Raw genomic sequence first — 15008 nt, 5'->3', positions numbered from 1 at the left:
ATAACTATTTTGTCTAAAGGGTAGGATTTTAAAAAAAAGCACGATTGTATATTTGTTTTTAAACATTGAATATTATTCTAAAATAACAAATATGAATCATATTAATAATATTGTACTATTCGTTTATTAAAAGCATGAAATTTTCAAAATTATTGTGTATATAAAATTTTGACTACGGCTTTTATATTTAGTGACTTTAGAGAAGTGCAACTTCAAATGATTACATTTTAAGTTATGTAAACGCTCGTTCAACGCAACGTGCAATTTGTTTTCATTCGTTACAATCCTTGACAATGTAAATGGCGCATTACACGTGATTTCCAGTGCAATTTCATACGAGTAAAGTCCGCTTGACGGTAGCCGACATGCTCGAACGAATCTGTAATCTGCGAGAGACACGTTCATTCCCCCAAGGGGCAGGTAGCGATCTATAGTATCTACATATATGGTCGAATCAAATTCCGATTTCTCTCACCTTCGAGCATTTTTCTTAAAACCGATAATTTTTTTGTATAATGTCGCATTTTTTCCTTCGCATATCCATAATAAATTCTCTTTTATTCAAGATTTTGCCTTGAAAGAAGAGAGAACTTTTAAAATCCTTATTATTTATTTAATAACAACTTGAGAACACTTACCTGCCTGTATGTGGCGCTGATACTTCACATCTGTGTTGCTCTGGGACGGTCCTCCATCTTCTCGCTAAGCGCACCATGGCAGTGGCGTCCATCAATCCGTAACCAAAGCTGTGGCTTACTGTTAAACAGAAATCAAATCGCAACAATGAAATAATTTTTATCCATTTTTTTTATTAATAAATTTCATTTTCTAGATCAGAATTCTATATTTATTCATTAAATGAATCTGACAGATTGATTAAAATATTATGTGATAGAAATAATATTAATAAATTATAATAATGTCATATTTATTCTGTAAAAAGTTAAAACTTTTATGATTCAATTTGAATACATAACCAATAATTTATTCCTCTCGAAAATCATGCGCGTTTAATCTTTAAGAAATGTTTTTTCTCTCTATCAAGAATGAATTGATGATTAGTCACCATTTCTACCGACGCCATTGACTACCCAATCGGGTGCTTGCAAGTTCGCAGGTTTAGCTGTTCTGACTACGATGTGTTGCATATCCCTCCAGGTAAGATCTCTGTTTGCTTCCAGAGCGAGGGCGCAAATGCCTGCTGCTAACGGCGCCGATGCGGAGGTGCCGGTGTGGCTGTTGGTACAGTGATGATGTAAATCAGTAGTGATGACCTGTTTCTCGCCGGTAGAACCAGAGCTGTATGTAGTGGCGAGAGTGGATGAGCACGCCTCGCTGTACCAAGGCACAAGGCCGTTCTCTGTTGCACTACTGATCGACAGCGTCCAGATACTATTGGTATATCCGTCACAATTGCAGTTATCATGGTCTCGGCCACCGTTTCCGGACGCCCACACGAAGATCGAACCCTTACCGTTGCGACCCTGATGATGTTTGATTAAAGTTCTTTTATAATTTACTTAATGAAAGAAGATGCTGTGTATATGTATATTGAACTGTGTATATAGCTAAAGATATTTTGAAAACAAAGCGGTGAGATTTAACAAGTATGGTGCTTTAAACTTAGAGTCTTAAAAACATAGAACAGCAAATTTATAAAATGTTTAGGAATGGTTATCTTGGTTTTAAAACCGTTTAAAGTTACTTTAATTCTCGTACGATCATAGATGAACATTTGGAAAAATAGCCGTAAAATCGAATCTTTTCTCCGAATATACTTTTTTTTATTATTTTTATTATTATTTTGTCATGTATTTAAGAATGTATAATATGAATTAATAAAATTTATTTTAGCAATAAAACTGGATTAATTATATATGAAAAATATTTTACATGAGGTAAAGAAACGTTTTAAAGTGGCTTTTATATAGAGATTTTAAATATAATCGTTCTTTTTAATGTTTCCTACACGGACACATTTGTAACCGTTTCTCAACGTTACGGAAAAACGTTTCTTCAAGTTTCTCAACGCTTTTGTTCTACTTGGAGTAAATCTGGATATACTACTTTGGATAATACTCTAGACGCGGTTGACTTTTTACTGGTACTTGGCTTTAAGATGTTCAAAACGCTTAAGGCGCTTTAGAAGTTTTGAGACACTTTGCATGTTAAAGCTGCTTTCTGTGCGCCCGTAGACACACAATAGTAGATGATTCGTAGTGAAACCATTGTTGGGAAGTCGATGAGTGTTTAGCGTTAATGGTTCCCTCGTAAGGTCGAGGCTGAATTGTGTGTCTTAAGCTCTCATAACGAGAAACGTTCCTACATTTTGTATACAGCCCCATTAAAAGACGAAAGGGAGACTTTTGGTAATTGAGTCTCTAATCTTTTAGTATGATAACATGCAAAGGGATGATTGATTCACACAACGCGTGCCTGCGGTTACTTGGAATAGATTCTAAGAATTTTTCAAGAAATTAATTTCAAGTTAATCACTATTGCGAATATAATTGCAATAAATTCTGCAGTTTAAATATCGATTCATTATCGTGTTATACATGCAGATGTTATCATTACGTTAAATCATGAATCTTTGTGAATATACCGTGAGTATATTTATGTTGAATATTATGTATACCGCAAGATATATTGCCTAATTTATAGAATTTTACACACTCTTTATCAAGTCTGTCCAGCTAGCTCGTGATAAGACTAGCCGTACTAAGGTACACTAGGCGTGACCACGAACTCTGAACTCTCTTTGAAGTTCAACGTTAACTAATTTAGCAATATAGTGTTTGAGCCTTTGATCAGTAAAGCTATTTGATCGTAAAGTGATAAGGTATCCGCCTGACTGTATCAGACAGCTAAATTCGATCTGTATAACGATTGTTAATTGATTATATTGAAATGTCGACTTATAATTAAATATTGAAATTATTATTATGTAATTTCATTTATACCAAATTAATATTTTTTAAACTTTTAAATGCAAGTTATAATAAAAAATTAAAACAAAATAAATTAATGTTATTAAAATATGTCATTTTCTGTTCGATCTTTTTGCTAAAAAGAAATCATTCTATCCGATTCAATATAATCAAATAAAATTTCAAACATGAAAAACCAAGATGGGTATGGAGTTAATAATAACTCATATACACATATCTCATACAATTCCATTAGACATGTACGAATTTCATAGTTACACTTCTGTCGACTAAAGAGTGAGATTATCGAATTTGATAACAGGTCCCCACCCAAGGAGAACTTTGAGCGTCCATACGCACTTACCTTTGTCGAATGGGTATAAGATAGTATATATGTAATATAATATAAAGAGAACTGCCGTTCAGCTAGATATACAACGATGTGCAAAACTAAATAGTTTTTGGAACAACGAAATGACTTGATTTAGTATTATATCCGTTTTGGTTACTTAAACATTGATGAATATCATATTGGACGAATTTCTAATCATATTATATCTTATAATTTTTGCTATGTCTAATGTTAAAATATCATATAATGTCTCTAAAAGTAAATCATAATTAAAAAATTAAATATCTTATAAATATACAATTATTAGACAATCCAATATTATATAAAAATTTATACACATTTAAATTAATGAAATTAAAATTTAAAAATGTAAAAAAATCGGTTTCTAAGTTCTTTCTATTTCATTTTTAATTATAAAATATTTTATTGTGTGATTAATAAAAATCGATTCAAGAAAATATAGATGTCGATTTTGAATTCTATTGTGCAAAATACCTTAAAAGATATCACGAGATGAAAGCAATCTTAACAGTATAATGACCATTTATTTAATTTACTGCCCGGAAGTGATTTAAGCATTATTCATTTTACTATTCATTGATCCTATTTACGAACATTCACCGGATGTAAGTCACATCTACACAAAAATATTTTCGTGTAATTTTGAATAAAGAAAAATTGTAATTTTTTTTAAGTAATAATTTTAATATTATTTTTAATTTGCAGGTAATGCATTTTATACCAATTTCAGAAATTTCCTTAATGTTATTGCTTAATTATCATTTTTAAATGAGATAGAATTATATGATAATTCTTTACTTGTTCAACGAGGTTGTCTTTTTTATTTTTCATAATTTTTATCATAATATATTTTATAATATATAAATAGAAATTTATACATGGTAATTTATACACATATATTGCCTGGATTATTACAACTATTTTTTATTATAAATTTCAGTAGAAATATACTTGTGTATATTATTTCTTGTATACGTTTTATTCGATAGTTATCATATATTTCAACGAACTTTGTATCGACCTTACTGACATTTGCATATGATTTATATATAGTTACGTCGCTGGCAATAAGTTTAAAATGGTAATACGTGTTAGCGTGGCTCAAGCCGGTCGCTTAAAAGCACCCAATTAGAAACTTTCTGAGGGCTGACCTCTCAAGCGAGTCTATTAAACCAGGTCTAACTGAAGGAGTTCTTCGCCGTTCCCACTAATCGAATTACATCTGTCATCGTTCCGCCAACAATTTCGTCGATGATAGCGATATCGAAGAAAATCAATGATTGATTACGGACATTGATTGTAATGTGTAACAATTCAGAAAACATTAATAACACATATTATAGTGCTTTCGGCATTTTATGACTTCAAATAGTCAATATTTTAATACTGATATAAAATATCCGTATAACAGAGCACTTTTAATGAGTCGCAACTATAAATGCAATTTGTATAATTTTGAATTTTATTTAAATTCTATAAATTTTATAGAACGCGCGCGTTCATTACGTGCTTTTATTTTCAAATGAATTTTGCGAAAAATATAATTTCGACTACGAGAAGACTAATAAAAAATTTTAATATTTGGAATTACTGATTATGATTATATCGTAAAATATAATAAAACACAGAAAATCGTGTGAATCAAGTTAATAATAGAAATCGGTTATACGGAGGATCTTTACCGAAGTTTCTCGACAGCAGCTGATGGCTCCGTTTTAATGCTAGGTATCTGCGCTTTAATGATCGTTACTTGAAGTAGGGGCCCTCTCAATACTAAAGTTCGCCATCGCGATAAAGGAACGCTGCAAACGCGATCGAAGAGCAGAGGCGTATACATCGAGATGACAATGGCCATTGTTGCTACTGAAACTCGGAAGATTTCAGGGAATGCTTCTGCGTGATACATTTGTGCAAATTTCATTTCATCCCGGGACGTTATTATTATTCGGACATGAACGTACGAGCCACATTAATGACGAATGGACGAATTTTGCTTATGATGAAGAGATTCGAAGCAGATGAAATATCGTATGTTTTTTGTGTGTATGCAATAATAAAAAAATTATAAAGATAATCAATCTTAAAAATAGGAATTTGAACCGGTTCCTCAGTTTTTATAAAAATAGATTGTCTCTGAATCTTCAATCAGAAAATAAAAAGTGAATACAATTACGTTTTTGACACTCTATTATTAAAAAGTTTACGAAGAAATGAATACAAAGAATATATAAAAGGTACACACATTATTAAGGAGAATACTCAATTATAATACTAAAAATTACAATTAATTTGAACTATTCCATGTGTAATTATATTACAATCGGAAAACGAATATCTAAATTTTCTCTACACTATTAAGCAAGAAATCTGTAATACAGCACTTAAAGCAATTTCTTGTCTATTTCGTTCTACAAAGAAAAGCATTAGCGAGTTAAATGTATTTCTTTGGCGCAAGATGTAAGAAATCAGGAAGGCGATAATTGAACTTGGAGTTTATCAACTTTAATCAGGAGCTGTTAAATTCTCTTTTCAAATAAAAATTGAGATTGACGAGAATAATTACAAATGAAATTCAAGTTCGTAAGAAAATCGAAAAGTAACGATCTTCAATTTACTATGAACAATTTTTCGCATTAACACTTCAGTATATGCAAAGTTATATTACAAATAATTTATCAATTGGTATTATTTTCACAATATAATATTTTTCTAACAATTTTCTATATCGATAAAAAGACCTTAAATTACAATTCTCAATTTTCCATTAAAAAATTATTATCTGAACAATAACAAGAGTTTCTGTATAGCTGAGATATTTCATTTAAATACTGTTGTGAAAATGTTCTTTATGTAACGTATTAACAAAGCATAAGCGTTGTAATGCGAAGCTTTAAAATCCTGTGCTTGACACTTGAAAGTAAGGAAGTGTCTTAAAGCAAACTAGAAGCTTCCATGTCGTACGGAGGTACCTTGCAGCTAATTGCATTTATCTTGTCATAGCGCGGGAAATTATAGCGAAGAAAATTGCAGTCCTAAGTGGATTACGCTGCTACGTCGAAGTCTGAAGCTTTAGGACATGCGACATACTTCCTTTCAACTTATTCGTAACATAATAATGAAAAAGATATGACAGTTAAGGTTATTATTATGAGAATCTTTGATAAATAATCTCTCGATTAGGCAAACGACGTTTATATAATATTTACGAAGAAAGCTGCTGTTGAAAAGCTATACAAAGTACTTCGAGCTTAAAATAACTTTCTAGATAAATCTATTTTTATATTATAACAAAAAGTATTATCGTCCCAGCGATCAAAACAAAATTAAAAATAAATATAAACGTAAAATTCGTTTTATCCAACTTTTTATTTAAAAATTTAAGAATAAAATAGAAAATAAATATAATTGTATTAAAATAATAAACTTGAGAAATCTTGGAATTTTTAACGATTTGCGTCTAAATAAAATTATAAGTTATATGCAAAGTATAAATGTGATTTAATTTTCTGTAGCAAACACTCACTTTGGTAATTCCCTCGATGAAAGCTCTGGTGGCCAGTTCACCAGGGCCGTCCACAGTCTTCCCATCATCATCCGGTCCCCACGAGGCGCTATAAATATCGATGTGTTGAGGATTAAGGCTCAAAGATCTTGCTTCGACGGCATCTGTTACATCGCCATCCAGCATTCGAACCCCTGTTTAAAAACATAATTATAAAAAGTTAACGATTAACATTATAAAACGTTGTGATTACATAATTATTCGTAAATGACGAAATTGTTGCATATATCATACATTTAATATAAAAATATTCTATACGAATCTATAACGATAGTTTTCTGATATGTTCAGATGCATATATATATATATATATACACACACACACACACACACACACACACACACACACACACATACATTGTAAAGAATTTTCAAACCGTTAAGCAGCATAAATTTCTCATTTGAGTTAATTATCCTACATAATTGCGATGATACGTGGAATAGAGAATCCCAATTTACAAGGTCGAAATTGGGCACCAAGCACCGATTTGAATCAGTTCCGAATGTAATGCACGTAATAGGCTATTGCCAATCCCGATTCTAATTCGAAAATGATGCGACCTCGTGATATCAATTCTGCTTATTGCAAACACGTGTTGTTCGTAGTAATGCGAGTTCCGACACTGACTTCGCTGCTGCTAATTGGAAACAGAACTGCAAATAGATTTAAGTGATTGCTTGGGATTAAGCTGTCATTTCCGACGATTTAATATAATTTTAATATATCCTACCTCTCTCTTTTATTAAAAGTCTTTCAATGTCTTATTTTTATCTTACACAACTTCTGCGCAATAAGCTCTTATTAAAATAGCAATTAAAATTTTACATTACTCGCGTCCAATTCAAGATTAAAATAAAACACGGATTAGAATAAAAATTTTCACAGCTCATCAGAGCTCTTACATTATACATATAAAAAAGTTCTAAAAAATGTACATAAAGTCTTTTTGATTCTTAAAGTGCATCGAAATATTAAATAATCCTTTTCACAGAATACTTACCACCTACGCCAGCTCCAAAAGCAACACCTACAGCGCAAAGAGAATTGTTGGCAGTGGCTGCGACCTCTCCGGCACACCTGGTGCCGTGTCGATTGCTATCTACGAGATCGTACCTTGGCATGGGATCTTCATCATGACTGTTGACGTCGTAACTAGCCTGAGGATCCTACAACAGAAATCGAGAATGGCATTAATTAAAATTCACACGTTTCACGAATCTTGTTCAATTATTCCACTTTCTCATTGTGAGGAATAAATATTTGTATATACACAAATAGAATATTTATTCAATAAAAATATAACACGTGCACACATAGTAAATAATCGTAAGACGAGTAAAAGACATCTGGCGTATACCACGAAACTGTGCGAGAGTTTTCCAGCAAAAGATTTTAATAGAAAGTTACATATAAGTTAAAATTTTTTACAAGCGAAATAAATTTTTGTAGTTTTTAGTAAAGAGATTTTTCGAGTGGTTAATATTTAGTATAACAGAGGTACAATAATAATAAAACATTATTGTCATTAGAGCGACTAAGTATTATGTTTTAATCCCTGATCACGCACATCCGGATATCTTCTTAATACCTTTTCATTTATGCATTATCTGCATAATGAGAAATATATGCGAAGGGATATAAGCTCGCATAATCAGAGCAACGCAGTAATAAGGTGCACCATCGCAGCGTGTGCCCATTGGCTGATTAATACGATTCACTTTCTACTACGTGCGCAGATGCCATTCAATGTAACCATCCGTGAATCAATAGCTATTCGGTATACGAATACATGCGCTGGATAACCCCCTTCCAATATTCGCGTTCAAGAGCTGATATTCCCAGTGAATCCGTGATATGCCTTCATCCGCCGTATTCTATTGTATGTTCCGTTAGAGCTTTTTCTCACTTTTCTCTTTTTTTTTCTGTATGCCAGCAAACGTATATACGCATCGAACATTCGTCCATCGAGCAATATTAAGCAGATATTAAGCGCTTGCGATTTTACTTATTCGCGTAAATTTAATCAAATAGAAAGCTACTTCACAAGATTACCGGAACTGTCATAAGAAATTACAAAACGCAATTTATTTGAACATATACTTCCAGTTCGCAATACTTTAAACGTAAGTTAAATGCAGAATTTTTTAATATTACAAATGTGTTTGCTTTATAATCACGCTAGAAAACATTTTTCTGAGAATCTGATGAATTTTTAAAAAACTAATAAGATACTCAAATATACTTACATAATTTTTAAAAAGGTCAGGATGATCTTTCTCTAATCCATCGTCAAGAATTGTCACCACGACGCCATTTCCAGTAATTCCCTCAGCCCAAGCACCTTGCACGTTCATGTCTAACCCCTTTCCCCTATTCTGAAAAGAAAAATTATCCAATACTTTCGACGTATTACTTCCGGCCGTGAGTCTTCATTTACGATATAAATGTCGGCGGCGCCTTTTCTAAATTGTTATCGATTGAACTCAGTTTGTAGTTTCCTTAATTCTTCATTTATTTTTTTAATTTATCTTATATTTATTAATCGCACTTTAGACTTTCAAAAAAGTTTTTTTAAACACTGTCGCAAATTTTACGTTTATCGAAAATATGGAAAGTATGCAATTATTATTGCTAAATTAAATATAAACTTGGAAATGTTTTTATTTAAATATTATATTATGTTAAATATTATATTTTTATCTTTCATACACTTTAACTGTATTAACATCTCGTGTGTTTATTTAGTGCAACCGATAAATAATCTTGTCGCGCACAGTGTCCTGTTGTATTATATTGCACCGATAAATGAACACACATCATTTATTGTTAATTAAAATTGCTTACCAGATACCACATCTGTGGCCACCTATCATCGTTTAGCATGGTTAATATATTGGACGGACGTTTGATTACAAGATCTCTTTTAGTACGCGATTTTGCCCGCTGTTGCTCCGCTCGACGTACTCTGAAGTCATTCATTAGCCTTTGGTGCATTTCGAGATGTGGTTCCGTTGACCTCTTCGCCACGGATCGATGCTCCATGTGGAACCAATCATCATTTATCTGTAACAATGTTAATAGTTCCGTATGAATATCGTGAAATGTCACCGTAGTTTTCGTTATTTCAAGTCCGTTAGAGAAAACGACTAACTTAAGCTGCTTATTGATGCTCAATTAGAAGTTAACAATCGTGAACATTACAAGCAGTGATCGTTCAGCGATCTTCCGCTGTTTTACCGTACCCCTTAATCGCGTGTAATTTCAATGAGGGGGAAAAACGAGTGCAGGTTAACGTACTTCTAAATGGGTAACAATTTTACAGTCACTGGAGCGATGTAACATCCGCTGCTTGTATATATTACGAACTCATAAATGAAAGAAAAACTATAATTATGTGTAAGCGTGTACAAATATATAAGTCTATAAATGTTAAATGTATAATATTTAATCAAATTTAGAATTTAAAAGAAATGTACATCATGTACAATAAGAAGATTACATACATATTGTATTACAAATTTTAATATTTCAAAGAGGCACTTGTGTATATTTTTATATGTGTCCACAATGCTTCTTTGAGATATTAAAATTTGTAATACAATATGTATGTAATCTTTTTAACTTAATATCTAAGGTATTTTTCTTGTTGTCTCTCTTTCTCTCTTCTTTCTTTTTTATTTACTGAGTTACGTTATGAAAATTAATTAACGTATAACATTTTTATAGTGTTAATATGCTATAAAATTTCTATTGAAAAATCGAGAGAACATGAATTGAAAGATACAAAATATACCACGACTTCTAAAAACGCACGCGAGTTTGCGTTAATCCAATTCCAATTAATTATTGGAAATGGATTAACGCAACTCGTGCGTTTTTGTTTTTTTTCCATTATTTCTGATGTAGACAAGATAAATGTTCACTAAATCCCGAGTCGCGTTTATTAGGGCTACAAGATATATCATTTCCCGACAGAAATGAAAATGTATACCGGCCATAAAACAACGGCATTTGATGCGCAAGTTTGTTCCACCGAGTGCAAAAATAAGGGTGTACGATGAGAGGGTGAGATAATGATAAACGTGAAAAGTTAGAGGCCAGCTGCTGCGAACAGACTTCTTTTACAGCCGTCTCAGGCCACGCGAGCTGCATTTTTTCATTTCCGCATGTCCTTCCTACACCTTTATGATGTCACCTTTGTATGTCTCGTCCATATATTTCACTTAAAATTCGCTGTTGCACTATTTCTTATTAATGTATAAATAAAAAGTAAGATAAATTAAATGAGTAAACTCTGAAAGTTCTTTATCGTAAAAATCAATGTCGCCGGAAAAAATCTGCTATTTTAGTGGAATTAAATAATTATTTAAAGATAAATATATATAAAATAATTATATTAGTTATGCAAGCACTACTTTTTGTATATAATAATTTATTGATGACTAAGCTGTTTTAAAATTTTTATTTTTATTAAAATAATTTCTTTATTTCGCGTTGTGGTTCCATATTCTCTTTTATTTTTAATGCATTATAGTTTATGTTTGTACATATTAATAGTATAAAAAATAAATGTAAATTTTGAAAATTCTTAAAATAAATGTTAACTCAATCTGTCAACACGACTTTCAAATATTCTACATCGCAAAATAGTTTCCAAAAGTTCAGCGACGCTTTTTGCAAGGCTGTTTTCTCAAGTATTGATCGCGAATCACACTGCTTTCGTTCATTTTCGTCGGATAACTCTTCGTTTTGACAATTGGCATCTTGGATGGACAATTATGTGAGCACAAGCTTTTCAATTGCGAAAAAGATTCGCCTTTGCTTGCAGCGAACTTTAACAGTTCCGAGCGCAGTTTTTCGCCGCGCGGTTGTATCAGTTCGACGATCCGCGGAAGACAAGGATCGAGACTGTTTCTTTTCTGAAAAATCTTCAAGCGAATCTTATACCTCTGTTGTGTCCATCCGTTACTCGGTACCCGCGACTTGAATCTCTTCTTTCTTGTAGTTTCTCGCCGCGATTTTGATCTCTTTATCTTCTTATAGTCGGACAGAAGAGCTTCTTGTCGGACATTAACGTCAACAGGTGGCTTGCGTTTAATGCCGATACCCCACATTTCCTTTATGTTAGGACATTTACTCAATCGATACTTGAAACTCGCCATATTAGGATTACAATCGCTGACATCTGGCGTGACAAAATTTTTTTCAGGTTTCTCAACGCAACAACGACCGTCCCTCGTCAGTGTTGGAAATTGCTGAATTTCAGATTCCATTGTTCCGTTAGGCGAAGGAATTGTCAAAAAAGCAGCGCATTTGTCTTTGAAAGAGATCGCGCTGCGTTTCTTTGAGACACTTTTCTGCAAGTGTGATGCCTTGGCATCTGTTCCACCACACTCATTTTCTTTCGGGCTCCTGCTGGAAGTCTCATGAATATTCTGCGGAGGTGACACAATGTCTTTCGCACGGGATTTCCGCGGTCCCTTGTCAGGGATGAAGATCATCGGTGAGGCTTTAACAAGGGATGAACGGGTCGTCTTTTTCAAGCAATCGTCGCAGTAAGGCGGTGGATTTTCACTCCAGTGAGGATATCTTGGCGGTGGAGGATCAGGTCTTCTGTCATACTTGTATGTGTCTGATGTAGGATATTTCTTTGGTATTTTATGTTTAACAGAAGAAGCTTTCTTCTCATTCGATGTAATTTCTTTGGAAGACAAAGTCTCTGATTCAGAACATGGCATAGGATAAGGTGCAGTTTGCTTCGACTTGTCTTTGCAATTATCTCGTGACGATGGAAAATGTATCGGTTCTTTCCGGTTGTCTGGATAAATACACGATTTCGGCTTGCATTTATAATAAATCTTTCTTTCCGTTGCTGGTTTTCCGCAAATCCATTTCTCAGACATTATTCGAGTCGCTGGTTTCGATGTATAAGACTCGCACACTCGCTGATTATTGTATAGTACAGGTTTGTCAGAGTAATTCGAGGAATTGGATTTAATCGACTGGTAACATTCGTCATGATTCAATAAGTCGTTGCGAATCTTTCGATACTTTTCTGTTGATATCTGATAACCATCGCTGCGCCATTCGTGAGGTTTTTCACTGGATTCCGCAGACTCCTCGATACATTCCTGGCGTTGTTTCAACGAGTCGTTCTTTTCGCTGGATTGCGTAGACTTTCCTTGCTTGAATCGCGCAATTATGCCTTCGTTAATATTATGTTGCAGAAGTAACAAATCTGTAGAATTATTTCCTCCCATAAAGTTCCGATATGAAATCAAGTGATTTGGAACAGTTTGTAATGTCAGTAATCTCTGTGGAATTCTCAGGGATTCGTTTAACACGTGAATCATTTGCGATTTCTCATGCGACAAAAATGTCAAGATTCTAAACAAAATATTCATTTCGTAAATCTTGCTGTATAAAGCAAATAAAACTCTTCTTTAATAAAATTCTTTGTCAGTCTTCTCGGTTTTGTCGATGAATACGGTACCGAAATCTTTGCGAACACCTGGATGAGAAGATGTATAATTATTTACACAAGAAACAAAATTTTCAAAGTATGTATGTAATATTGAATTTGTTCTCTCTTTGGAAGTTTACTCATCAATAAATACAAGCCGAGCTTCTTAATAGATATAAGTAAGACAGTTTACTGCAGAGAACTATCTACGTATAAAATGTACGAGTTAAATTTTTACGGTTCTTTTAACACACATTTTGTTCGGTGTAAGTTAAGATCGACTTCCAACGTGACTTTACCTTCTGCCAGAAAGCTCCCAACATCTTTCACTGGCAGCTGCGGGGTAGAATTTCTGTAGTTGGACTTTGATCTTGTTACTTTCCTCAATGCTTTTCTGCCGTCAATTTTTCGCTTATTAAAGTGGAAGTAACATTTTAGAAATGTCAAAATATTATCAGATAAAGTAAACCTATGATTGCGTCAACCATTTGATGTAGTTAATAAAAAAGTCGTGTAAAAATGATGTGTAGACTCATGATTCAAAAAGAATACATTTGAATTTATTTAAATTTCGAAAACTATTGTGGTTACTGGAAATTTTTACGCACCACGTATCAAACGTGTGCGATTTGTTGAGTAAAATTTATGAATGATTGAAGTACGCGATAAGAAAAGCCTAATCGATATTGCAATGTTCATACGTGTTAAATTTACAATGTGGTACATACATACATATGCATGTATTCGATTTATAGAATTACAATATAAATATCACAATCCATCACTCCTATCATTTCATTTCGACGCTCAAACTAATTTACAGTCCCTCTCGTAACTTTGCTGTGCCATCCACTGGCCGGAAACCATCCATTGAACATCGGTCCTAATTGCCACCAAAATTCGGGGAACTCTAGAATCGCAGGCGAGGTCGTGTGAATTCCATTCCGAACTTTCCATTTGCGACGCCGCTACCGTGGTTTAGAATCCGCGACTAAATTGCTTTAGCAACGCGTTTCGGGTTCATCTTCGGTATGTGTCGTCGCACATACGCGATGTCCTAATTCGATCGATCAGATTCATTACGAGTGGCTCAGTCTCCAGATTATCTGATTTGAGAACTCGTACAAGGATATATTGATTGGAGAATTCCGTTCGGAAACTCGAGAAATAACATTACCGTTAGTTTATGTTCACGAAAACTGTCGTGATTGCGCTAATTTCATACGTAGATCTTCAACACGTATTCAACATGCTTCATTACGTCACTACATACATACAAGCCATAATTTTCACATTTATTCTGTTTATATTTTTTGGTTATAAGCTGTATATGTATATAAAATATATTGGATTGATTTATTGTAAAATAAATTCAAGCGCCAGTTCTTGAGATATATATTTTGAATAAAAAATATTTTGTGAAATTTCATATTGTGAAAATATTTATAAATAACAAACTAATAATTTTTCACACTAGATGTATAGCAGATTATACTATGTGTTCTTTTTATGGAAACTGCAGTAAAATTTATTATTGCATTGCAAAAAAAAGGTGATTTTTACGAAGATAAAAGTCAAATAAAATTTTATAAATATAAGAAACAATTAATAAACTATATACACTGAAAAAAAATTTCTAAATCTTAATACATTTTTTTAAATGTATTATGTACTAAATA

At 32.9% G+C, this 15008-nt stretch overlaps 1 protein-coding gene across 1 annotated transcript in view; it reads right to left on the bottom strand.

Moving 5' to 3' along the window:
- The window catches only part of LOC108782907 (furin-like protease 1, isoforms 1/1-X/2), a 230403-nt gene that overhangs the window by 26735 nt on the left and 188660 nt on the right, over nt 1-15008 (bottom strand). Inside the window, exons 2-7 of the mRNA XM_018551304.1 lie at nt 9711-9929; nt 9113-9241; nt 7867-8032; nt 6827-6999; nt 1067-1484; nt 639-756 (exon numbers count right to left, since the gene is read on the bottom strand). Coding sequence (XP_018406806.1) covers nt 639-756; nt 1067-1484; nt 6827-6999; nt 7867-8032; nt 9113-9241; nt 9711-9908 — 1202 coding nt within the window. The 5' untranslated portion in view covers nt 9909-9929. The remainder of the gene's footprint in view (nt 1-638; nt 757-1066; nt 1485-6826; nt 7000-7866; nt 8033-9112; nt 9242-9710; nt 9930-15008) is intronic.

This window comes from Cyphomyrmex costatus, unplaced genomic scaffold (genome assembly GCF_001594065.2).
Source record: "Cyphomyrmex costatus isolate MS0001 unplaced genomic scaffold, Ccosl1.0 scaffold137, whole genome shotgun sequence".
NCBI classification, from domain to species: Eukaryota; Metazoa; Arthropoda; class Insecta; order Hymenoptera; family Formicidae; genus Cyphomyrmex; species Cyphomyrmex costatus.
The sequence above is the reverse complement of the archived record's forward strand: the minus strand, read 5'-3'. Positions and strand labels throughout refer to the sequence as shown.